The following is a 26732-nucleotide window of genomic DNA, read 5'->3' as shown; positions in this document are numbered from 1 at the left end:
ATCGTTGTGTACTTGATGACTGCACAAGTGGCATTGCAAGTTATGATAAACATAAGCATAAAATCACATTTTTAATTAATTCTCTTTTCAATTCAATTCAATTCAATTCAATGTTCACTTTTTTCATATAGTACCCTGATCTGTTGCAATTGTGGGAGTCTGCACTTAATCAAAAACAATTTCAAAACAAAAATTATGTTTGTGAACTGCACAACACACAACAATGAAGAGGATATCATCATGAGTGATAATATCAAAACGGCCAATGTACTGAGGATTTGATTAGACAAAGATATGCATTGAAACAAAGTGCTATTCCAACTTCAAGCCCTACAAACTTAAGAGTTAGATACTAAACATGTTGATACTTCTATTATTCCGTGTAAAATTGTTCGCAACAACATGAAATATTGCTAATTGGTAAAGATTGGAATAGCAACCATGAAAATTTTAAAGATTCTGATCCAATTATCAACTCTAAAAAAACAAATCACGAGAACGAACAACTAGTAAAAGAAATTAAAATTTCAAATGATATGTGCTACCAGAGATGCAAATCAAGTTTTGAGATAGAGAAATAAAAAACAAATATTTATAATTAGATTTTTCAAAATATTCTTCATCAAGATTAATATACTTCCGCATGCGCTCCGATTGAGATACCTGCAAAACATTGATTTGATCGCATTAACCGCTACTTCAAATATAGAAAGACGTTGACGTCTTAGTTTATTTTTGATCTACAGGAATAAGAAGGAGTTATTGAGTGCCAAAGAAGTACTGTACGGCGTATGACTCATCAAATGTTTTGACTTCAATTTCTCTGATTTTCTCGAACACTTCTGGCAAACGAATGCTGGTGTATCATTCGAAAGTGACAGTTCTACGTTGCTCTAATGAAATGGTAGCGACATATCCAGTTATTTTGGAAAAGCAGACGACCATTTGTTTCGTCCACGAAGAAGTTTTATTCAATTTTGCTCGTAAGTATAGATCCATGATTCGTCACCTGTCACGATCTTATAGACGTCTTAAGAAGCAAATTTGTCAAATTATGCGATACTCAACGTGAATAAATCTTTTTAATAGTTGAATATTCATGCAATTCTGAATATATGCCAGTGGAACTATTGCTCAAGAATACGTCAATCTCACAGCGTGTCACAGGACGATATTGTACAACCACCGATTTTTCTGAAATTCATCCTATATCGAAGTTCTACCGCGATTGCATTCCAAAAACCAGCGAGACTCGGTGGTTCGAGATAGTGCTTCATAACCAATAGTCGAAACGAGTTGATCCACGTTGAAAGCCATAGAAAATAATCGCGTTGTAATCCCATCTTTCAACCAAGATGAATGTATCCGTGAACAACTCAAATGACACTCGTATGACAACACGTTCTGAGAACATTCAATATTAAAAATGTCAAACTTCATGGAGGCAGTGTCGTATTTAACATATTCATACAAGTGTTACTATATCTCAAAACTTAGTAGAATCCTCATACTGGGTAATATCTACTAAGGGTACAAATACCAATTTTAGATTTGATAAGTACCATCAATTTAACAAAAAAAATAGTAATTTTATAAGTTGTATCACGATTTTTATCATATGTACACGAATTACCTATTTCGGAAGGAAATATTGACAAATTGCTACCATCAATAATTGTTAATGCACGTAAACTTTATGTTCTCAAAGAATTTCAAAAGTTTTTTCTAGACGCAAACTGCAACTAGTCTAGACCTATTGCAAAATATTTCAAAGATTCCAAAGACGAAGTCAGAATCAAAGGTGGTAGCAGAAATGTAACCATAAGGAACCAGAAGACAATAGCCGACTTACATGCTTAATAATTAAATGTAGTATTTTAGTTTTACTCTAATTAAAGTTCTCATGACTATTTCAAGTATAAATGGCGTTACTGTTGTAGATAACTTACTAAATTACATTACTTATCATGGTTTACCGTCTTGTATTCAATTGTTTCATATAATAACTCAAATAATTCTGTTACTCAATTCGTAGCTTTTAAAATGATTAAAAGACATTTAAATAATCCAAACCCTTTTGATTTTGATTATTTGGTAATATCACATTATATTCAGAACTATGATGAAACTAAACTAATTATTATATGATAAAATTAGAAATAAAAATTCTGAAGAGATAGAAAGAATGATGATTGAAAGAAATGGAAACTGATCCACCCTCATATTCAAATCAAAATATAGCATATATTCGAACAAAATTTAGAGAAAAAAAGTAACCTCATTTTAAAGAAGCCGAAATTATAAGAAATCCATGCATACTTTTAGGAACAGATGAAGGAACTTATCAAAAAACCATAATTAGAAAATGAAATTGGCAGCACTGATAATACATTTTACCACAAGAGCAAGACAGAAGACGTACAAATTACTCAAGTAAATAACCCGATATTACTGATTAATTTGAGATTATGTGAAATGAAATATTCTCAAATAACAACAAACAAATGATACAGAAAACCAAAATTTCAATCAATACTATAGACAAAACATCAGAAAATATTCACCCGCATACTAGATCAAAAAGAGGATTAATAAATGCTGTAGGAAAAATAGATAAATGGCTTTTTGGAACTCTTCATTCAGACGATAACGCAATAAATATTTTAGAACAAAATAGAAAACAAATTCAAGAAGTGAATATGCAAATATCTTCATTTTTTTTATCACTATAATAAATCAATAAGGATTCTATGGATTGAACAACAAAAACAAAATAATTCATAAAAATTTCATACATCACTGGAAAACAGAATAATAACTTTGAATAATTTCATCACATTTTATAGTACAAATTGTACAATCTCTTAGACTAGTTTTATCCAATTTATTTGACATTAAATGAATAATGAGACTATCTAACAAAGTTTTATCATCTAAATTTAAACTTTTAATGGCTGTGATATGTTTGGTCAACTTATCTAAAATGTTTCTAAACTGATAGAAATTTTCTTTATTAATTTGTTGAATTTAATTGTTGAAATGTTTATCTAACAAAAACTGTTTTTATCGAATTAATCGCACAAAATGGCCCATGCTCTTTCAAATGGTGTCTCTGAGGCTTCTAAACCCTTAATATACTTTGATGGAAAACCTTCTAATGAAGCTTTTGAAAATTGGAAGTTTTGTAAATCTATCAAGCTTACATTACTCATGATGATGGAAGTGAAATTTAAATTAAAGTTGAGCCACTGCTCATAATCTCCAGAAAATGTAGGTTATTTTATTTTAGGTACCAAAACTTTTTATAGAGAATCAGTAATTGTGTCAGTCATTGTGTGTGAGATTGTGAACTTTGCTGTTCAATAATGGCAATAGATTTGCGTTCATTATTTCTATACTGGGACAAAAAGTCTTGACGAAATAGAATATATTTTGAAATTATTTCCGATCCTTATAATGGGCTTCTAAATCTTCTTCTTCGCACAAAAATTCAATTTCTAATTGTACCTTATCGAATTCTTCTAATAGTTTAAACCCTGTATTTGATCTTAACTCAACATCATTTGAGCTTTTTTCAACTGAACCCTGTATATTAATTATTGAATCGACATATTTTTCTAAAATAGTTAATTTTTGTGCTCCCTCTATTTCTTACCAATTTTTTAAATTCATATCTTAAGCTTATTACTGGATTATCAAGACTAGCGGCGCCGGCAGTTTCAGGCATAGTAATAATTGGATAAATTATAAAACTTACAGAATACAACTGTATCTTACCGCTCTAATAGAAGTCGTAATATCAAACAAATATTATCAATAATAGCAACTTATAATAAGTTTCATTTGGTGCTTTATGAATTTATGAATAAATGCTGATTACAAATGGGCTCATTTTGCTGGGACTCTTCTAACCTTTGTCTTAATAGACCAACAGGAATTGAACCAGTGATTATTTGAGATTCCCGTCTATTAAAGGATTGAAAGTATAGAGAAAACTCACGATTCCTAGAAAAATTCTTGTGTTTCCATTGTCATTTTCCTGGAAAAATGAGATATTCTTTGCAAAAAATGGGTCCTGGAGCCACTTTTTGAATATTGCAATGTTCATAACACGATGATTTATATCAATGCATATATTCTTGAAAAAGGTATTTTTTGGAAACCTTAGAAACCAATATTAGAAACTAGGAGACTCTCACATATTTCAACAGGTAATTTGAAAGTCGAAAACAATTTTGATTATGAAGTCGTTAATCGAAACTATCCGTTCTGTAAACATGGCAGTAATCAAACAATCGCGGTGAGACAAACTCTTTCCTCGAAAAATCTCATTTCCCATGAAAATGTTAATAAAACCCAACTTTTCCATTCGTCAAAAGGCGGGAATTAGAGAATCGCGGACGAACTTCGGTCCAATCCTTTCCGTACTATGAGAACATAATTTGTGAAAATTACAGATAATAATTCTGTTTAGAACAGTTTCGTTACTAATTTCTACAGCACTTTTTGACATCCGCTTTAATAATGAGTCATATTCTTGTATGAGTTTCTGGATTTCCATGTTTTGCCTTACATTTCCAGCTCCTTCAAAAATTTCAAAATGTAAGCGATAATAATGTAAAGTAATATCTCAGTTTTAAATAAACCAATGATAAACCAAATAAAATCCATATACACCATCTGGTGACTTTCTAACACTCAAACCAGAAGCCCTCGAACTTGTTAAACTAGAGCACTAGCCCTCATGGCTAAGTAATACATTCAAGACCTTTTATACATGAATATCATCACACAAAAAGAAGATTGAAATGTGCCAAATACCGTAAGAATAGAGACTTTTAATAATGAAATGGAATACAATGGAGTGATGAGCCCTGTTTAGAAGTTTGTATAGCTGACAGAAATGAGACATTTCATCCAAATGATCTGGAACCGTGGTATTTTCAACATTGATGAATATATACGTATCTTAATTGTTATCCGCCTTGGAAAAAATTTGGATTTTATATGGGAGGATTTTATATTTGAACAAGACTTGACTGCGTATTATACAACAATAAGAACGTTTGACGTCAACAATTTATAAACAATGTATAAAAGAACGAACAATTATGTGATTAGTAAAAATATGAGATCAGATACATTTATGACACACGACGGACTGAGGCAAGAAGGTGGGCTTAGCCCAACACTATTTATTATATTTAGGGACGATATCATTCAAGAGTGTAGCCAAAACACCGAAAAATTATATATCGAATAGCACAATATGCAAAGAATACAAATAGGAAAAAAACCTACAAAAGAATATTAACATGTGGAATGATTCACCGAGTAAGCATGTGTATATATGTAGAATGGGCTTCAAGCGACCTTTACCTTATCGCCCATAAACTCTATGATATAAAATAGGAAGTGGGAAAATTAATAACTGGGCGTCAAGTCAAAGACTATGTAAATGAAAAGTGAAGTTTCTTTATTGTTCGTTTGGCCATCTCTACTTATTGTTTTCGGTTTTTTATGTTAAGTTATTGGAATAATATCTTAATATTGGCATGTGATTGAAAATAAAAGAAAAACTTTCGAATTTCACTCTCAAAAAAATTTAGATGTGTGCCAATTTTAACGAGACGGAGCTCGCATAACCGCTTCAATAATACTATTATCAAACTTTAAAAGCTCTATGAAGTATTGTCCTGTCATCTTTTTTTTAAAGCTTGTTTGGTTGTAATACTTCTGTTATTCAAATTGTTTCATTACCAATAATTTTGGTAGTTAATTTGTCTATATAAGTGGAATTTATTGCGAAATTTGAAAGCGGTTCTTATTAACAAACTTGGGAATAATTGTGTTTTTCCAATAAAAGAAATCGCTGAATTCAATAACTGAATCATATCCTTTGGGGTTACCCAATACAAATCAGAGTTATTGCTTCTCGGTTTTAATTACTTATTTCATCATTCTCTTGCAACTTGGATCACGTTTATATCGACCATATCTTAGGAATTGCTTATATTACAGCTTCAGGGAAAATAAATTATAACAAAAGTGAGGAGCACGTGGAAATTATCTCTAGAATCTTACGACAGCCAAAGGTAATTTATATGAGATAATCGAATTTTTCAATAAGATTTGCACATTTTTTATTACAGAAATTTGAGTTTTTACTAATTCACAACAAAGCTATCGATTCATATATAATTTGAATTTATAGACCTCACTAATCAAATATTCAATCTTTTGTCGAGAATCTTCTAAACTCACTCAACGCTCTGCCTATTGATAGCAAATGCAGTGATTTTAACAAGGATTATAACAATGATTATACCATCGAAATCTCTGTTAGAAATTCTTTCAGCTAAATATGCACGAATATTTATCCACTCGAATTACATTGTGAATATCTCAAAAAAAAAACAATCATTTGGTGATGATTTTCTCTTGATAAAACCTCACCAATGTTTAGCCAATAACTGGATTGATATTTTTTAAGATATTTACTCGGACCTTCTCGATAAACATATCGATTTAGGTGTTTCAATACAGCTTTTCCTCTTCGCCCTCATGAAACTAATCATCACAAATTATGGTCTACGGAAGTAACACATATTTTATCTAAGAATATAAGAACACTCTTATATATTGAAAAATTCACATATTATCCTCCATATTGAATTATATCAATAAGTATAAATTATTATACCAGAAAACTACCAAAATTATTATATTGAAAAATTGAAAGAAACTTGGTTTGTTATTTATAACTTGAGGAACAAAACACGTTCATCAAACTCTATTGACCTCGACCCAAACGAACTTAACAAGTATTTCGTAAATGTTAGTAATTTTATGAGTTCCAAAATATTTTCAATTCGGGATACTCTTTCTTGCCTCGCAACCCTACTGATAGAATCACTGACAGTCTCCTCCTTAGACCTGTAGATAGATTTGACCCTGTACAAACTATAATCATTATTCAAAACAAAACTTTCTGTGGCATCGATAAGTTATAAGATCAACGTTTTATGTTCTTTATTAAACGGATACTTTGAGAAGGGACTTTTCCCTAGTTGTCTAAACAACAGCTATAATTGTTCCCCTGCACAAGGGTGGCGAAAAAATAACTCTAGTAACTATTGTCTTATTGCATATTCACCAATCTTATCGATGATAATACCCTTTCTTTTCTTTCATAAAATCTTGAAAGCCCCACTAATGACGCCATGTATTCTTTTCTTTTCACGGCTTCGGCGTTGTGTGATTTCGCTAAGGCCTTCGATTGTGTTGATTATGAAATCCTGATTAGCAAACTAGAGTATCATGGTTTCCAACGTGTTCCTTTAAAATGGTTTGTATCTTACCTTGAATGAAAAAAACTGGTGAAAGCTTATGGTAAAATTTCGAGTAATTTACCAGCTGGCAGTGGTTCAGTTTTAGGATCAATTCTTTTCTGGTATTCATTAATGATGTCACCGACTTACGAATTAATGGTGTATTCACTTTATTTGCCGGTGACTCCAGTGTAACCTGCAGGTGTCCATATGTACAAAATCTACATTATACCATAGGCAAAGATCTCATTATTATTAAGTCCTGGTCTGACGCAAACGGGCTCTGCGTGAACACTGAGAAAAAACTTTTTTTTATACTACAAAGGAGATTTACAACCTAAAAAACAACAATGACTTGATACTATCTTCAAGTTCGATCATTTTTCTAGGTCTATATTAAACGTACTATTCAGTGGTCTTTACATGTAGACAAAAAATATCCTATGCTTGTTTTATCATTAAATGTGTCTCCAAACAGCTCTATTCCGGTATTACCTTAACAACTACTCGTTGTTCGAACGCATCTTCGTTATGATTTGCCTTTCTGGGGATCTTGTAGTTTTGGACCTCTTCAATTCTATCTTTAAATTACAAAAAAGAGGTATTTGTTACATTTATGGCTCAAGTAGTAGAACGCATTGGAAATTCTATTTTAAATAATAAAAAAATTTAACTTTCCCCAAACTCATCATTCTAGAATCCGTATGTTTGGTTAGCAAACACTTTCACAATTCAAATGAGAGACCAATTTATAGTTACGCTACTATAAGAAAAAATTTGAACATTTACTCAAAAATACATAATTCTGATCTAGTAGAAAATTCCATTACCATGCCAAAAATTCATCAATCAGCTACCTTCAGAATTAAAAGCGGAAAGTAGATTTAATATAACTTCCAAAAATCGACAAAGTCATTTCTGCTTGAAAGACCTTATTATTTTGTTATAGAATTCTACAATCTACCATTGACGTAATTCAATATTGAAGCTTATTTTTCTTTCTTTCTCAACTATGAGGGGGGAGACTAGAAAGTTTTTATAAAAAAATGTCCGGATCTGCTGCTTTTTGAATTTCTTAAAATGTATGTATCATGTATTGCTGGATAAAAGCTCTTTCAAACAACATCAAGTAAAATGCGCAGAATGTGTTGAAGAATTTGAGATTTGTATATAAAGTACCATTAAATTGTGCGAATTTCAACAAAGTTTACTTCAACAATATTTTATTCTCAAATACTAGTGGTGGACCTAAAATTAAGAAAATAGTTTTTATGGCTATTTCTGTTATAATTTGTTATGTTATCTGTTTCTATAGTAGTTTGGTAAAATCAATTAAAGCCATGAAAATATGTAATGTATCTATTGTTTCATTATAGAATTGATATTTTATTCTATCAAACATTTGAACTCTTCTTCAACGCCTTTCTAACATTACGAAAGATCATCTTCCAAATCATATTACCTAGTCCGAAATTTGTTAAGTCAACCAGTTAGTCTTTCCTTAATAACTCTAATGATAGTATTTTCATGATCTTCAAAGACATTTTTGATAATGCGTATGATGTTTATCAGAAGCTGCAGATTTTCTTTACTCCATTAGCGACCAATTTGAATGATTATCGTTCTGTTACACGTCTTCTACCAACTTCAAAAGACGATATCGAATATAGTTGAGTATGATTTATGCCAAAAACCTTCTCTTTTAATCTATGATCAAGCCTTTTAAAGACCTCTCACGTTTTTTGATTCCAGAATTAAGCAGCTGTTTTCCTTTTATCAATCAATTATTAAGTAGATGTTCATCTATTTGATCCAATAAAGACAATATACATAATCTTTCAAAGATTTTATCTGATAAATTGATAGGATTAAACACTGAAAATTAAGCTGGAAAATTATGTAGACTTCGATGTCTCCCAAAATATTTGCCATTAATCATTGTGATTCCCCTCGCTCTTTCCCAATAAGAACACATTTATCAATCTGATTGAAAATTGTCCACTTTAGTCTGGAAATTCGTATAAAATTGAAGTGTTTATAAATCTTAAAGATTTTTTTGGAAACATTGAAAAGTAGAATGTTAAATTCTGATATTCTGATGTTATTTTTCATAACATAAAAAATTATTTCTGTTATAGCTGTAGAAGATGGCAAGGTTTCTGAGGATGAGGTAGCGAAATATGAAAATTATTATTAGTTTCATATGTGTGAAATATTACAATTGCACCCAAGACATGACTTTTTTGGGATATTTTCCAAAGTATTTATGCTTCTTCAGTATATTCCTGGATTGATAGTAATAGCTATTTATTGGAACTAATTATAAAGAGAGTTATTATTATTCCATATTACATACGTAATATGGAGGCGACTGAAATAGTGACTGAAGCTTATGAGATAGATGACGTTCTGAAAATTAGTGATAGTGGAAATGAGTCGACATATTCTACGTATGAAGCAGGTCCATAGGTAGAATTTGATACCATCCATCCAATTCTTCTGAAGATAGTAATGTGTGGGCAAAAATATCATTTACTACGATGATAAAGAATGGAAAAGGTAATGTTCAAAATGTTTTAGCAGGTCTGAATTGATACAGTTCCCAATTTTCATGACAAAAGCGGCTTTTGCACTATTTTTTTCACAATATATTTGATTGTATCGAAACCGAATGGAAAAGCCGAATGTGCGAGAAGAGCTAGAAACATTTGTTGGTCTGCTTATTATTTTGAAGCTGCGAAAGAGCAGATATATGTACTATGAAGCTACAATTGAACTTATGTTGGCCTTAAATATATCATGCCTTATCTCGCTACAGATACCAACAAATTTTTGTGATTCTTAAGATTCGACAATTTTAAAACAAGAGGAGAAAGAAACGCATGAATTAGTTTACACACGATGTTTTTGATTGTTCTTCAAATCCATCTAAACACTTGTACGAAGATGAGCGGTTGGTCTGATTTCGGATTTACATGAAAAGTGAGCCGGATAAGTATGGCTTCATAATTTGAGATTTAGCTGATTGCAATTGAGCATATAGAGTGAATATGCAACTTAATTTAGTAGGAAACAAACAGGAGAACGGACAAAGGGTAGTAAACTATTTATATATAGAATATGTAATAATCACTGATAATTTTGTACCAGTATTATTTTCCCATAATTATTCTTGTTTTTATCATATCTAATAATTTCATAATTGTTTTTTCAATATGTGTTCACTCATTTATCAACGTTTACAACTTTTTTATGAAAGCGTATATTTTTATGAGCACATTTTGGATTATTTTGAATATTCCTCATTTATATCATTAAAAAAATAGTAAACTCAAAAATTTTGGGAACATTTGTACTCTACTCGGTCTTTAATAATTTTGATCACGGGTTTGTGAGGGTTAATACCTCTCAAATTAATTCCTCATGTTCCACTTAATTGAAACAAATTTCTATTCTAACTGTGTGATATATAACACAAAAATTCGACAATAATTTTATATATATATATATATATATATATATATATATATATATATATATATATATATATATATTCTGAAGCTTTCCGAATATTGACTGTAGACAAAAACATTGATGTAACATACAGGCGAATATCACTATATAGTAGTTTGTTTTTGTCTTAATAAAAAAATGGCTAGGCACGAAACACGTTACAAAAGAGAGAAATAAGACAATTCAAATATTTATTTGTAACATGTCTCATTTTTTCTTTTATAGCAATCATTTCTCCCCCCTTCAGAAAATAGCATCGTGGCTGGATCTCATTGCCCATGGTAGCGAATTTCCATTGTTTTGACATTTTGGTGGAATCTTTTACCCTGCTGAAAACCCATAAATTCTCGGCAAAAAATAATTAATCGTAAACGTTTTATACGAACCCAGGAATTCATTTTCAAAATGTTCGTATTTTTGACCAAAAACCTCCTCAAGACACTTATAAGTGAGTATAAGCTCCAAATTTTTGAGCAACCTTTTCTAAGGAATTAATTTCACCCAGCAGCTTTACAGTCAATGGCCCAATAGAAATAAACTCCTTCAACTTATGGAATTATATATTGTAGGTACTTATTCCATTTCTTCACCATCTGTATTCGTAGAATTCATTAAGTTTTCCGTTACTTCAAATTTGATGCAAGGAAGACGCAACCATTAGTCTTTAGGATCTTTAAATAAATATTGGAGGCTCTCTTCCCATATCCTAGTTCAATGTGAAGTTCTGCCAGATAAAACATTTTCGATTTGAGCTTTAATCACTGCATCTTCCTCATACCACATACGAATACTACGCTAATCATATTGATTCCTAAATCGTATTATTTGATCTATCGATGCTATTTCCACTGTTATAATGTACAATATAAGGTTGAATGAAAAGAAATCTTATTCCTTTGGGTGCTGGAATGTCTTGTAAAATTAATACAAGCTTTTTCTTCAATTATAATATTTGAGTTGATACTCTAGATATTACAAGGGTAGTCAATAAGCTGTATAGGCTGGGAACGCTGCTGGATAATAACCAACGGCAACGTGTGGGAGCGGCTCACGAACTTCTTCATGCTTACAAAACTGATAACGAGGAGACAATGGAGACGATTCTTGGGTCCATTACCAAATCCATGCTCTCCGGAGCCGAAGAAGCTTAAGCAAATTTGTTGTTGTGCTAATAGGAATAGCTAATGTAAGACGTCAAAGAACCTTCGGGGCCTGAATCAAAACAAGATGAAAAAACATATTTGGATACAATCCTATCTCACACCTCCCTTATAGTCCAAAGCTAGCACCAGAGATTATCATCTTTTCTTCAAAATTCAACAAAAACTTATGAGGGACGCATTTCACAAACGACAAAGAGCTGAAAAAGATGGTACATCACTTGCATTTATGTTGAAAAATAGAAGGAAATATGTATTATTCAATTCTAATGAACTAGTTATTTATTGTGAAAATTAGTTGGAAAACTTGTTTCATGGACAAGACTCGTATATCTTCATTTGTTAATATACTAAGGATCCTGGAGAGAAGTACTTTGTCGAATTCCTTAATTAGGTCAATGGGGTATCTAATAATATTTCCCCCAATTTCAGATTTATGAGTACTCAAGTTCAATTTTATTGCTAAAAACTGGAAATAATAACTTCCATTTTTGTTTCAATATAACAAATATTTTCCATATTGACTTTGTAGTCGTCAATCATTGGGAACTTGTCATTTCATTTACCAACCCCTTAAGCAGAAAAAACTTTATTGATAGAGGGATGTGAAATTGGTTTGGTGAATATGGAAATACACGTTCGATTTATGAGAGAAAAAAGTCAATAGCTGTAAAATGAAAAAAATTATATTGGAAGTATAGCCAATAAAAACAGAAATTTGGAATATTAAACAGTAAACGCCCTGCAACAGGCAACTTTTTAGATATATTTTATGATTTTTAATGGCATTGTCTTTCATAAAAGCTTCTACAGTGTTCTACATAATGAATCATTCACCTGTTTTCATAGCCAATAGAAAAATGTTTGCATAAGAGTTGAGTGATTATACTTGGAACATTTTAAGTAATATTTGACATTCAATTTGAATATTCAAATTGATTTCTCATTGAAAAAACAAATTGTTATTTCCTTCTATTTCAATCACGCTACTGTATTTCCGAGAGCATTTTAACAAAATTTTAAGGGGTGTATAATATAAACAACACCACCATTGACGTTGTTGAATCTGTAAAATGCTTACTGCTTGTTGTGGACAATTCCTTACCGCCTTATCTAAAAAATTAAATTCCTTCTGTTTTGCGCTAAGATCAGAACTGAACTTATCCATCTCAGCAACAGTCTATTGTGCCCTTATTGACTCGCATCTCCGATATGCGGGTACGTGTGGTGCGACTCAATTTGAGCGAATCTTTAAACTACAAATAAAAGCTGTTGGAAATTTACTCGGACTAAACAGCAGGGCTCACTCCAGTGATTTCTTAAGAAGATCAGAAATTCTGACTCTTTCTTCCTTATTCATCTTTGAATCTGTTTGCCTAATTCGAAAACACGCTTCTCCGATTACAAAAAGATCGTTGCCCGGCTATCCACTTAGGAACGAGGAGCACGACCATCACCTACCTACTCCATGTTCAGAATTAGTTAAGTGCTTAATATTTTACAATGCAAAAAAAACGCAAAATCACTTGCCAATTGAAATAAAATCGATATAATCTTTTCCCACATTCCATAATGATTTGAAGGCATATTTACTGGAAAGTGCCCTCCACACACTCACATACGACTAATTACGTATCAACTATTACTATCAACTATAATTTTGTTCCTCAAGTGGTTTTCTTCTATATATTGAAATTTTATTTTATTCTCATGATCATTAAGTTATTTATATGTTTGTTTTTTAGTTTTTACAAGCTTTTGTCTACAAATTGCAATTATTGGGAAACTTGTTATGAAAAAATATATGTAAATTTGGTTCTGCGCAACCAATTTTCATAAGCTTGTTTGACAGAGCTTTTGTCCAGCAATTCAAAATATATAAATTCCAAGCAATTTAATTAGCAACGTGAATGCGACATTGTTTCATATATTTTAAATACGGTTGTTTCTCTTTAATTGGATCTTTCTAAAGTTAACCAAATAAAAATTCAAATAGCGAAAACTGCATATATATATTTTATCTCTTGATATATTTCGATATATTTTATCTCTCCTACAATATCTCAACATGTAATTGATGATAATTTTAATTTGATATGGATGGAAAGTTCTTACATTGACGTACATGAAGTAATTTAAACTGTTCTCATAATAATCTTATTATTGTTTTTAAAAGGGCTTATCTAAATATGAAGTTTATATCACCAACAATGATGACAAAGCATCAAATAAACCATGTCGCACATCTTACAATTAGCAGCTTAGATTCAAAATGTCATCTATCATTTGCTATACATGAAATTAGTCGCTGACGGATGGATAGGATGGCAATTTCAAATTCTGCTATTGGAATCCTTTATTATTGCCTGTCGTTTTATCATTTTTTACTAGTGGGTCTTTTTATATGAATAAAATGTGTTCTGACCCCAGAAATACAAATCTTAGAAATTCATGTCCAGATATCTGGGTGGTCAAATAAATGAACGCCCACGTCCTATCCACTTATTGGGTTATGTTTGATTTGAAAAACGCGCAATTATTATGTGAGAAAAAGCCACGAGGAATGGCTAAGAGTATATCTTCTAAAAGAAGTGGCGATTCGTTTCTCAAAAGGTCTGAATATTTTTCTCCATCAACTGTCCTATCAGAAAAAATGACCTAATCATTTGTCCACCTAGAATCCCGCACCACACAAAATTCGTGAAAGTATTTCTGGATCATATAGCCAGAATTTCAAACATTCAGACTCTGATGTGGGACCATATGATATGGGTGCAATCTCACCGTTCACACATGTATCAAGATATCTGAGGACAGAAAAAAGATATCAACATGTGATTTTCTCTATTTCAATAATAATTTAGTTTTCTTTTGAAAGACCTCAAACTTATCTGCTTCTATTAAACTTTGTCATCGCCGTTTAGCACTCACGTTGCTAATTCTATTGTTAAGAATTCATATATGGACAAAACTTCTTTCAATTTTATAAAATTTGGGTAAGCAGATAGCAACAGACGCTGAAACTGGATTTTGAGCATTTTTTAATGCCAAGGCTCCTACTCTCCCTCACTTCTCATTTTAATAGATAATCTAAAACTTAAAAATACAAAATGCATAGAATTTGTTCGAGGCTTCGATTTTCATATAAAAAGTGTCACTGCATTTGGTAAATTTCCAATTTTTTTTTAAATTCATAGTTTCAGATATGCCCTCTAATGGTGGAATAAAAAATCTGAATATAATTATTACCACTTGCTCTTTATTATTCTTTTTCCCTGAAATTGTAATATAATCCATTCCTGAGATATTGCCGATGGCCGCTTTTAGATGCCACACGGTACAAGAAGAAACTCGTTTAGGAGATATTTGTAATAAGTATTAATAAAAAATACTGAAAAAAATGGAGTATGATATTCTTAACTATCTGACGAAAACTTTGAAATTATACGAGGGTGGTTTAACGGAAGAGTGATTTTTCAACTGCTTGATTGTATAGTTGACTTCCGCCATTTTTCTGATGTCATGTGTCGAAATTTTATATAAATCTGATATTTATCTGAGCGTCCAAGAGCATTATTTACTGTCAAAACTCTAGGAATGGTTAATGAAATCTGCACCTTTGTACTTGGATATATTAATCTCATATATTTAGATGCAAATGAAATTGCTTTCTTTTAAGTGTCTATATTAAGAAATGATGATTTCAAGTGTTAAATACACATTATTTTTCACGTGTGTCCCATCTAATAAAAGTAGTTCTCTGCTTTTGAAAGCTACAATATGAATACGGATGAGGCTCAGTTCCCGGGACCGTTATTTGCTGTATTAGGACAATATATTCCACCAAACAGTAATTTTTTTATAGAGAAGTCAATCGACCGGCAGAATGCTCTCGTATTATCAAAATATGGTTTTGTATAATAGGAAGCTAAAAAAGTAACCTATGAAGTAAGTAAAAAACATTATTTAAATTTGTTCTTTTATAATAATTTTTATGCATACTAAACTTTAAATGTTCTATACCAATAAAGAACTTGGCTGTTAGTTTGGATATATTAGGTGAGTTACCTAAAACATGAGTTGTATACAAAAGTTAATTTCATTAAATAAAATTTTTACTGGATCTTCGCGACGAATCAACCAACAAAAAATCGGCACGTATTGCTTCTGACCATTTTCCGTTGTAGCACCTCAGAATGTTTGATAAGTCAGCTTAGATCAAATCTTTTGCTGTGTTTATCAGATACTGCTTCAGAATTTTCGGGAAATATGAGAAACTAAAAATTGAATTTAAATGATATTTTGTGGGTACTTTAAAGTTTAAACCAAGTCAGAATTGGATGATTTCTTCGTAGTTCTCACTTTGCTTGATTTCAACTAAATTATGACAGATTCCTACAAAAGCGGTCAGCTTAATTTGAAAATATGAGTCTCTCAAAAGATCACCTACAAATATACTCTTTTTTAATTTGGTTTCGCTGATTCGAAAAATTCGATATCGAGATTTCTTGATTCTCATTCAAGGCTCTAATAAATTTTTCAATTTAAGTTAAGTCATATCAAGTTATCTTTTCATCAGCATCATTACAAATTACCAAATCATATTATTTGGTTAATAAACTCATTCTTCTTGTCGATCACGAAAATAAAAGGCCCTGGTATTTTCATGTAACAGATTATATTGTTTTAACCTCAATTCCAGAAATTGAGCTTCAGATTTTGAGAATCCCAAATGCTAAATAACATTATTCGAACCAGACGAAGTGAGAAAATGAATCCCAGAATGAAATTAAAGATATAGAGAAAGTATTTGATTGATCAACTTGCTGAATTTTGCGGAATTTCTGTACAGATGGAATATTCGAATATAGTTTAGTTTTTGTTTTCTTATACCCGTTTGCTGAAGTAAAAATTATGGTGGGTGAGAATTGCCTGGTTTTATGACTTCTTTCGAGGCATCCTTGTCCTGGAACTGCAGTATACTTTCATCGAAAGAAATCCCAATACTTTCAAATTGAGTTTTGTTAGGTTTTACTTCAATCTATAGCTGCAATTACATATAAATTTTCGTAGAATTTACTATGTGATTTGAAACACCAAAAAACTAGGTTAAAATCATTAACAACTTTATATCAAATTGAGCAATACGAAGTCAACAGCGAGAACTGCGGAAGCATATCCATTAGTATAAATATATCTTAGTATGAATATATCATCAGTCGATATTGTTGTTTCTTTTCTATCAAGTTGTTTTACGTGGAAAACTACGATGCAAAAATAACTCACAGAATACTGAATTTCGAGGAAAAGAAAAAAATTGGAAAAAAGATATACGTGATAGCAAACAATAGAAAGCAGATTTAGACTTAGCATGTTGAGCTCATATTCATCATATTTTCGTTTAAAAGGATTTTGTTGCAACAACAAGAGGTAGGTATTTATGATTATAGAACACAGAACAGAAAAAAAATCTGAATATTTCAATTTCAGAGATTGTTTTCAACACCAGTTATATGAACGCGAATAACCATTTGTTTCTGTTTTTTATTTTGCAAGCATGTCGTATCTACCACTGGGGTAATTAGCGACAGGAATTATAAAGATTTGTGTTAATATAATATGTCGTTTAAATATTTGAAAATATTTTGAATATTATAATGTTTGCCGATTGTTTGTTCTGTAGTGTTATTGTCTTTGTTGGAATTATTACATTTATAATTGTACTCCTGTGTATCGTTATATATGAATTGAATCTAAATCTTTGTCAGATAGATTATATAGAACTGGGCATCTATTTTTGAAACAACATACATTGTCCAAAATGATCTTGATCTATGCATCTATAAGAAAACTGATTTAAATAACCTTATTACGATATATGCATATCTTTTAAATTAAAAAAAAAGAACAAAATCTATTGAAAATCAACGCAATTGACAAGCAACTAACATCACTCAACATATAAAATCAAACCTTATTCATAACTACCTAACCTTCAAAATTTAGTGTCTTTCATAATCGAACCAATAAATATTCAGCTCTAATCATAATATAGTCTATTGTATTATACTATTCATTAAAGAAGAAAATAACTACTTTCCTGGCTTTTTTCATGTGACTCTGCAACTATTAACTTAGAATGTTTATCCACCAAGTGTATTTGTCAAATTTCTTAGAAACATGTCGATTCTCAAGATCTACAAAATAATTCATTGAGGAACATAGCTTTTGTTTAAATTCCATATTATCAAAATTCACTAGCGTAAAACTTATGTTAAGTAACAGCTTTATAATTATTGCAATCTTCTTTATGAATGAATGAAACTTCTTGAGATATGATATGCTTCTAGCGTAACTTTAGCTCACAATCAATATCAAATATTAATATTCCTTTAGAAAAGATAAATAAACTCATTTTACTTGTGTTGTTGGTATGTTGAAGTTTGTGGAACGATGCTCAACCTGTACAAAATATTGTTAACATTGTTTCCTGACATAATACATATATACTTGTTAGTACAAATTAGATTATATTTGTTTTCTTAGTCACAAAATTGCTTTGTATGTTGTTATATCCTGTACAATTCTGTTGCGACATAAATACCAAGAATTTCATTCAAATTTCTAGCGGTTTCGACCACCCTTGCAAACAAAGCAGTTTGAACAAGCATTAAAAATAAGGGCTCAATTCAAAAACGTACGTGTTTCCAATTACATTGTCTCTATAATTCATTCAATTTTTCATGAAATCAAGTCATTTGACGATTTTCTTTCATTGGAAAATGAAGTTTGGTTTATTCAGAAAATGTAATTTCCTATGTCATTATTTCACTTGGAGAGAAAAATAATGTAATATAAAATAGAGAAAGAAGTGGAGCATGCTGTATAACAAAATAAGAAAATAAAAATAAAATACAATTAAGGAAAAATAAATGCAAAATTGGAAGATATTTTGATTTTTGTTCGCTTTATAATTTCAGAAAAAGTAGAGAATATGTCTAGAAAATACGTAATGGATTGAATACACAGTTAAACTAGCTTATGAAGCGAATGAATTGTCTCAAAAAGTGAAAACAGTCAATCTGACTAAAGAGCATGTTAAATCTCCGTGTAACTCATTCCAATTCATTCCATAAAATAAAAATTTTATCATATATTTACTCTTTTGATGTGCTTATGCCATTATGTTCTATATTGAGTTAGTTACTAAAGTTTTCTTTCCTCTTTTCCCCTTCTCTTTATCTTTCTATTATTAGCAAGAATTACTTCCTTTTCGTTCGTTTTGTGTTCTTCATTTCAATTAAAATTTTTCACATTTTTCAGAGTTTTATAAAAGAGATTTCGACCACTGTAACTGATCATTTTCCTCCCAATCTCTTTCTACAAATTTTTACTATATTAATTAGTATTCTCATTCCCTCAGTATCTTTTCATATTTTCTTCTGTGGTTTTTGAGACATATAATTGTTGATATTTTTTCAATTTCCCCTGATATTTCTGTTCATTGTATTATCTCTGTATCCTCATAATATGATTTATTTGCTCATTCAAAAGATCTGTTTTTTGTTTCTGTTTGTACTATTTGATTTTTAAATTTTTGCAGCTAGTAACAGGTGGTCGCTTCCGATTTTTCCTCAATTTTCATCACTAAAACATAGATCATTTATATTATTGTCTATTTTGTAATAATATAATATTATTGTGTATCTACTTTTGCTAATTATATGAATTCATTATTCTCAAATTATCAGTAGTCTAGTAACCATCTACCATTATGGAGTGTTATTTCTTCTCCGTATTCTTTCTATTTCAGTATCGTATTTATCATGTCACATATCCAAATTTTTATTTATTTCCGTCACATGCATCGGTTTCTGCTTAAAACTGATTTTTATTTTACACACTCTCATCTTTGTTTGATGCATTAACTACTATTACAGCCATTTTATTCTATTTTTCTCTGTAACTAGTGTCACTATAGTCTCTTTTGTCTATTATTATAATTTATTTGTCTACTTTCACTTTAACAACTGCAGCTGCTTTATTACAGTCCGGCAAGGCACTTTATAGAGTAAGATGTAGTTTGCATTTATTCTTTTTCTTAATTTCCTTAACGGTTAATATGATTAATCTCATTTTTTGTGAGTTCTGCTTTTCCTTTTTTTGTTTTCCTTTTCTATTAATGTCATTTCTTTTTCTCCATTCACTCTATTTATTTTTGTTCTCGATCATGTTCTCTTTATCTGTTATCTAGTTAAGTTCAACATGACAGTTTTTTTCACCAATTATTTTGGCCACTTAAATATCTAGTTCCATATTTTAGCTTTTTGTGAATAGCTCTACCGACATTTTAGGCGCATGCTGGCTTTATAAAGTTATTCCTAGGTTTCTTAGTGAGTAGAAATGACCAAAAGCTGTTATCTCATCTCAGAATTTGTTCCCTCTTAAAAAATCCCGCAAAATGGTTTATCGTCGAAGAATTACTATTTGTTAACACGGATTAAAATTAACTGATTTTTGTAATCATATTTACATATTTGTAGGCAACCGGAATTTTAATGAAACAGTTCAGTTCCCTTTTGTCGATACTGTGACAACATTATTCCACTATACCTCTCGAAATTCGAGTTTAACGCAGGTTAAATATAAAATTTTTATTACTTGATGTATGCAATGCTGCAGCTCTGATTAAAATAATAGGAAAATATTATAAAATCCGAACTTTGTCAACCCTCATAAACCCGTGGTCAAAAATTTCATTAAATACTGAATGGGACGCAAATATACCCCAATATTTTTTAGACTCATTATTATTTTTAGTCTATGATTAAAGCATTTTTAATTTAAAATACATTCTATTCATAAAAAATATATTTTTACATTAAAATGTCGTGATTTTAATAAGAGAACATATTTGGAAAATATACTATGAAATGATATAATGAAAACAGAAATATAATCTGAAAAAAGAACCAGAATTTTAGTAACATTAGAAAAATAATTCAATCAAACTTGTTAGAAACTGTTGTATTTTTAAATGTTCTGCTGAACTGATCACACCGAATATAATACTTTCGAAGAAGCACACCTGTATCATAAACAGGTTGAATTTTGGCAAAATAGTTAACTTGGATTTTTTCAATGTAATGTAACGACTATTCTTGGCGCAACTCCAACAAAAGCATTTTTCTCCTAGATATCTAAATTGATGTATTTTCAATTCTGGATTCTTCAGCATTTGAAATTTTCAGGTGTTGAAAGCGGTAGATGAAAAAATGTTGCCATTGGCCATCGATCACTTTTTCTTTGTACCATAAATTCCTTGACTAATTCTTCTGTTGGGTCCATTGCATCCTTTGTTTTATTGTATTTTAAGTCAATGTCTGGGTTGTAATTAGTTTCCTCCCTGCTTATTTTGTCACCGTTATGTTTTGTTGATAAAAGAATAACTGCCGGATATATTTCATGGTATAAAGGAAACAAGGGTCTTATCTTTCATAGAAGCGAACATGCTTGAAAATCTCTTTCTCTGGTTCGGTATTAGAAGAACGTATTTTCGTTTGAGAATGGGCTCTATTCTTGGAAGGTTTTTGGTAATCATCTGTAGTGGGCTGGTTCCCCTGAAAAACAGCTTCATTTTGAGAGCTAAGTTGAAATTTCTGGAACCGTCAGTGATATTTATACTGAACATACCGTTGACACCACCGCTACACCAACTCACATTTACACTATATGACGCGCGTTGCGATAACCAAATAATCGTCTTCAGAGAATGAAGGAAAACTAGAACATATCCACTTGACTTACCTATTTTATACTAAATTTCCACCTTGGCGGGAACTTTATTCATTTATTCCTTAACCACTAAACTATAGTATGGGCTGTAAGGAATTGGCCCTTTATCCGTATTTAACCTTTTTCACATTAAGCACATCAAATGCGCTCAAATGCATCCAACAATTTATAATTTATAATTACCTTTCCTATCAATTTTACATTATTAATATTTATGTCATGACACACCGTATAAATATGGAGACTATCAAAATAGTCATCCTGAAAAATTTGTTGAATTTTTTCAGTAGTAACGCTTTTCCAGTTTTCGTTTCAGAAATGTGCGTAGTTTTGCTTGGTAGAAATTTATGCATTTTGAACAAAATTTTTATGTATAAAACTCTATGTGTGGAATTGTTTTTTATTATAATGTTCCAAGCGTATAGAAGCCATAAGAAAAGTGATCATACCATAGAAATCCCAGAAAAAATTAAATGGTCAGAATTGACTATATTGACCTAATAACGAAATGTGCCTCAATTTCAATCAAAAATTCTCCCGTCAAGATATCAGTTTTTGTTAAAGAGTTGGTAAGTTTTATGTTCCACTTTCCGATGGTGTGATAAGATATCACCATCACCATGGTACATTTTCTTAGAAAAAGTAAAACAACGTAAAAAACTCGCATTTGAAAATTTGTTTCTCCATCATTCTACATATTTAGTTATTTAAAGAAATTTTACACTCTAATTACACGAAAAACGTGAGATTCCATGTTACATGCATAAACATAAGTAATTGGAGTATATATTTTCATAAATATCTAAAAATTGTACATAATTTCTGGAGAGTTTTTTTCTCGTTTCTTTGACCTTTTTGAGTAAATTTAGGGGTATTTTTTGATATTAAGTCAATATAAAACGACAAATATTTCAATCAAATAAGACATAAAAAGGTAGGTTTCCATAAAATTTTGTGAAAATTGAAATATTTCTTGTGAAACAAAAATAAAAAGCCAAAAACTTGGCTATTTCAATGATTCGCATGAATTTTGAAATGGAAAAAGTGTAAATACAAAAGCTATGAATTTTTTAATTACATACAATTACAACTATGCTTCTTAACTTTTTCCATAAGACTTGTAGTTTTGCCAGAGACGAAAATAAAACGTTTTTTACCATCAAAAACCCCTTCCAAGCTCATAAATTATTCTCCTTTCATTTCTATATTTCACTTCTTTTACAATAAGTTTTATCCATGTATAATTTTTTATAGTTTTTATCATTTTTAAGGCTTCTCGGCTTCTGCCCTAGTCTACAGTAGCGGCCATAGGGTAGGGCACAAATTTTTTATCTTATTTCGACAAGAGAGTTCGTCAGGGAGGAGGGGAATTCGCGACTACAGATAAATATGTTAGATTGGTTCAGCTAGGAAGAGTCAGAAAATCACGGAGAATCGATGATTTTCTTTGCATTCTCTCATATATATTTTAGCCCTCCCAACACATGAAGGCATTTTTCAATTTCTTCAATTACCGCCTATTGAATAGTCGAAATTAATTTCAAATGAAATAATGATATCTCTTGGCTCGCAATTTATTAGGAGATAAATCTTTTAAGCGTGTGTTTTTTTAGAAATATAGAAACAATCGTTGAATTGGTTACAAATAGGAGTAATTGATCGTTTTCTGTCGCGTAATATTGTTTTTCATGTGATAATGAATCTCCAAACTGAAATTTGAATTGTTACCTGTGGAATCTTGAAAAGGCGCAGAAGATTGGCTACTTGAATAGAAGTAACGCTGGAAGCAGCTCCAACAACGCCCGATATCACTTTCCTAACCTGAGTCTTATTACAATGATATTCCGCACCGTCGATGTTACTGATAGAACCTGAAAACAAAATATTCGTTATGAAAAGTGATTCATTCCATATTCAATGGAATTGTTTAGAAGTGGCGCAAAACTGTCACCCTAACATGTTCTTAGACTATAATTTTTTTGATAAATTAGATACTTTGGTATTTCTGTTTTGGATTTTGTTCATTTAAAATCCTAATTTCTTCTATATGAAGTAAAAAAAAATCAATATGTCGATAGTCTGTGGTTAGTTGTTTTGAACTCAAACATTCTTAAAATTTTACATTACTCGTACTGTGAAAATATAAGCTCCAGTTCCACTTTATCGAGTTGAGGTCGGAGAAAATCATTGAGTGGGATTCTGTAGCACTCGCAGTTTACAGTAGTCTTGTGATTATTCCAGTATAAATACTAAACGACTCAACTGGAAATTTGCCTTGTTTGTTTCAAAGTAGGTGACAAACGATTATGGCTAGCAGTTGGTGCACTGTCTAAACTTTGTAAAGGTTCTCCTCCAAAATTTTCTGTGAGGATCGCAAATTGATATCAAATTGTATAGAACTTCGATTTCTATTTCAATTTGTATCTTGTACCCATCTGTGTACCGTACTATCCCTTTTATACTCCCTTTTAGACTTTGTTCATATGCCTATATTCCTATTCTCACCCAAGTTCTTGTTATTGCATAAAAATTCTCGGGTCTTATGTTTAGGATCGCTTCAAGAAATGCGTGAAGGAACTTTCAATTGCTTTGATAGCAAATGCCTAGGTTATTTATGGAACTAACTTGGCCGATCACAACGGGTTTCAAACCCCAAGTTTTGCCAAACACTCTTTTTCAAGCACAAAAATTGAAGAGTACTTTCCTCTCAAGTTAAACTTTTTATTTAGTTTGACACTTAGATTGAAATCTTTTTACATCTTATCTCTCATTAAAGTTATGGCTTTAAACCGGAGGTGCAATGTTATGGGCATAACTTACGGTGTACACCTCTACCCTTTCTATCTCGACAAACAGATTGTCAATAACCATTGTCTGTTCGAGAAATTACTTGAGGCTTCTGCCAATGGGTAGTATTATTGATGTAGATCGATCTGGCAAGCCACGATATTTTGATAAAAAATTTATTACATCGGAAGAATTATAGTGAATATTTTCTTTAAAGGCTTAGTTATCAGAAATTCTCTTTTATCTTGAGTAGGCCAACCAGTTTTTAGAAATGGAAATTAGCTGTTAGTACTACAAAAACTCGGTTTGCCTTGAATCTATTTATGATTGGGCCGGTTTTTTTACAATTCTCTTGGAAATTTTTTCGTTATGGTGTTCAGTATAACTCAGTTCTCCAAAATTCTGTTGGTTAGATTTGCAAAGTTTAGACCTATAGGCTTATTCCACCACAAATATAATTCTAAGAAATCTGTTTTAATTTATCCACTTCCGTTCAACTTTATAAGTGTGCAGAGGGTTAAATGTTTATTGAAATTCCCTGGAGTTACGGTTCTAACTCATATAATGTTAATAGCTTGAGATTCTCAAGTGTCCTTTTGTTACTTATATTCCAACTTCAAGAACCTTTTTATGATTGTGGTCTAGTCTACTGTCTCGCAAACGAATGTCAGGAGCGATCTCAACACATTTTCAGTAGTGGTGCTAAGTAGAGAAAATAAATATTACTGTTAATAGAATCAAAACTTACGATGAGATATAATAAGTTGAGTAGTGTTCTAGTACTCACATAACTATTTTATATAATTCAATTATAGAGATCTTCTAAGCCTAGATATTGTTATTTACATCAGGCATTTGATTAAAAATTTTTTCATATAAAGGAATTTCTCATAAACATATTATGAACACTTTTATTTGATACATTTAAATCTGCTTTTTAGATAAAATTCCTTACGTAGGAAGATAATTTCTATAATAAGCATTGAAATTCGTTTTTTCTTGATTTCGCCCTATTCTAATCAAATTCCAACTAAATTATATAACATTATTCACACGGTTGGTTCTTTTTATTTGAATTTGATTCCAGAATAAAGCTTTATATATTTTTCAATCCTCTTATAATTGATGCTTACGAATGATGAAATATTTATTTTATTTTTTGATTTGAATGAATATCATATTGTAGAACTGTTTCTCACGTCTTCTAAGATGTTCAATCAAAAACGAATATTTACACAAGCAATCAAAGACTTTTTTAAACGGTTAGAATGTGACACACGTTTATTGGGAAAGCGAAAAGGATTTAAAAACATTATTGTCAAAAGCATATATTTCTATTCAGGGAATATTTTCAGTGAACAAAAAATAATTAAGTAGAAAATATTTGAATGAATTTCTCTACTTCTGAATATTTTAAGATGGGATACGATATATACGAGGGTGAATCAAATATAAACGAGACTTTTGGACCTGCGCGCGCAATAGTGATGGAAGAACGTTCCGCTGTTATTGGCTGTTAGGTTGGTTTGTCAGGAGTGGGGGAAGCACGTGACTCATCATCATAGACTCGCTCAGTGTCCATCGTTACGATGTCCGAGCAGGAGGTACCTCCCTCTATTGCGCAACGTATTTTTATAAAGTTTTTAGCTGCAGAAGGTGTAAAACCGGCCGAAATCTTGAGAAGATTGACTGCACAGTTCGGGGAAAAGACGCTGTCGCGAGCTAGAGTGTTTGCTTGGCATAAACAGTTCGTGGAGGGCCGTGAACGTGTTGAAAATGAGAGCCATGGCCGCAGACCCCGCACCAGCATTACAGCGGGCAACATCGACAGTGTTCGTCAACTTGTTGAAGGTGATAGGCGTCTAACAACTTCGGATATTGCAATTAAGGTTGGAATAAGTTATGGAAGCACTTACTCTATACTCTCAGAGGAGCTAGGGTATCGCTAGGTGTGTGCCAGGTGGGTTCCTCGTCTTCTGACAGTTGACCAGAAACTGAATCGTTTTCAAGTGTGTGAGCGTCTTCTTGCTCGATTTAGGGAAGAAAGAGACCCATTTCTTTCTCACATTGTCACCTGTGATGAAACGTGGGTGCATCACTACACCCCTGAGTCGAAACAAGCGAGTATGGAGTGGAGGAAGAAAGG

The 26732-nt window shown here is 31.2% G+C and overlaps 1 protein-coding gene across 5 annotated transcripts in view; it reads right to left on the bottom strand.

Moving 5' to 3' along the window:
- LOC130901434 (metabotropic glutamate receptor 2) overlaps positions 1-26732 on the bottom strand; it is a 602363-nt gene that overhangs the window by 158402 nt on the left and 417229 nt on the right. For all 5 annotated transcript variants that reach the window (XR_009060283.1, XR_009060285.1, XR_009060284.1 and 2 more), the window contains one exon: positions 23528-23670. Coding sequence is in view for 2 of the 5 variants with exons in the window: in XM_057812830.1 (XP_057668813.1) it covers positions 23528-23670 (143 nt within the window). In the remaining 3 variants the exon portion in view is untranslated. The remainder of the gene's footprint in view (positions 1-23527; positions 23671-26732) is intronic.

Source organism: Diorhabda carinulata, chromosome X (assembly GCF_026250575.1).
Source record: "Diorhabda carinulata isolate Delta chromosome X, icDioCari1.1, whole genome shotgun sequence".
Taxonomy (NCBI): Eukaryota; Metazoa; Arthropoda; class Insecta; order Coleoptera; family Chrysomelidae; genus Diorhabda; species Diorhabda carinulata.
The sequence above is the reverse complement of the archived record's forward strand: the minus strand, read 5'-3'. Positions and strand labels throughout refer to the sequence as shown.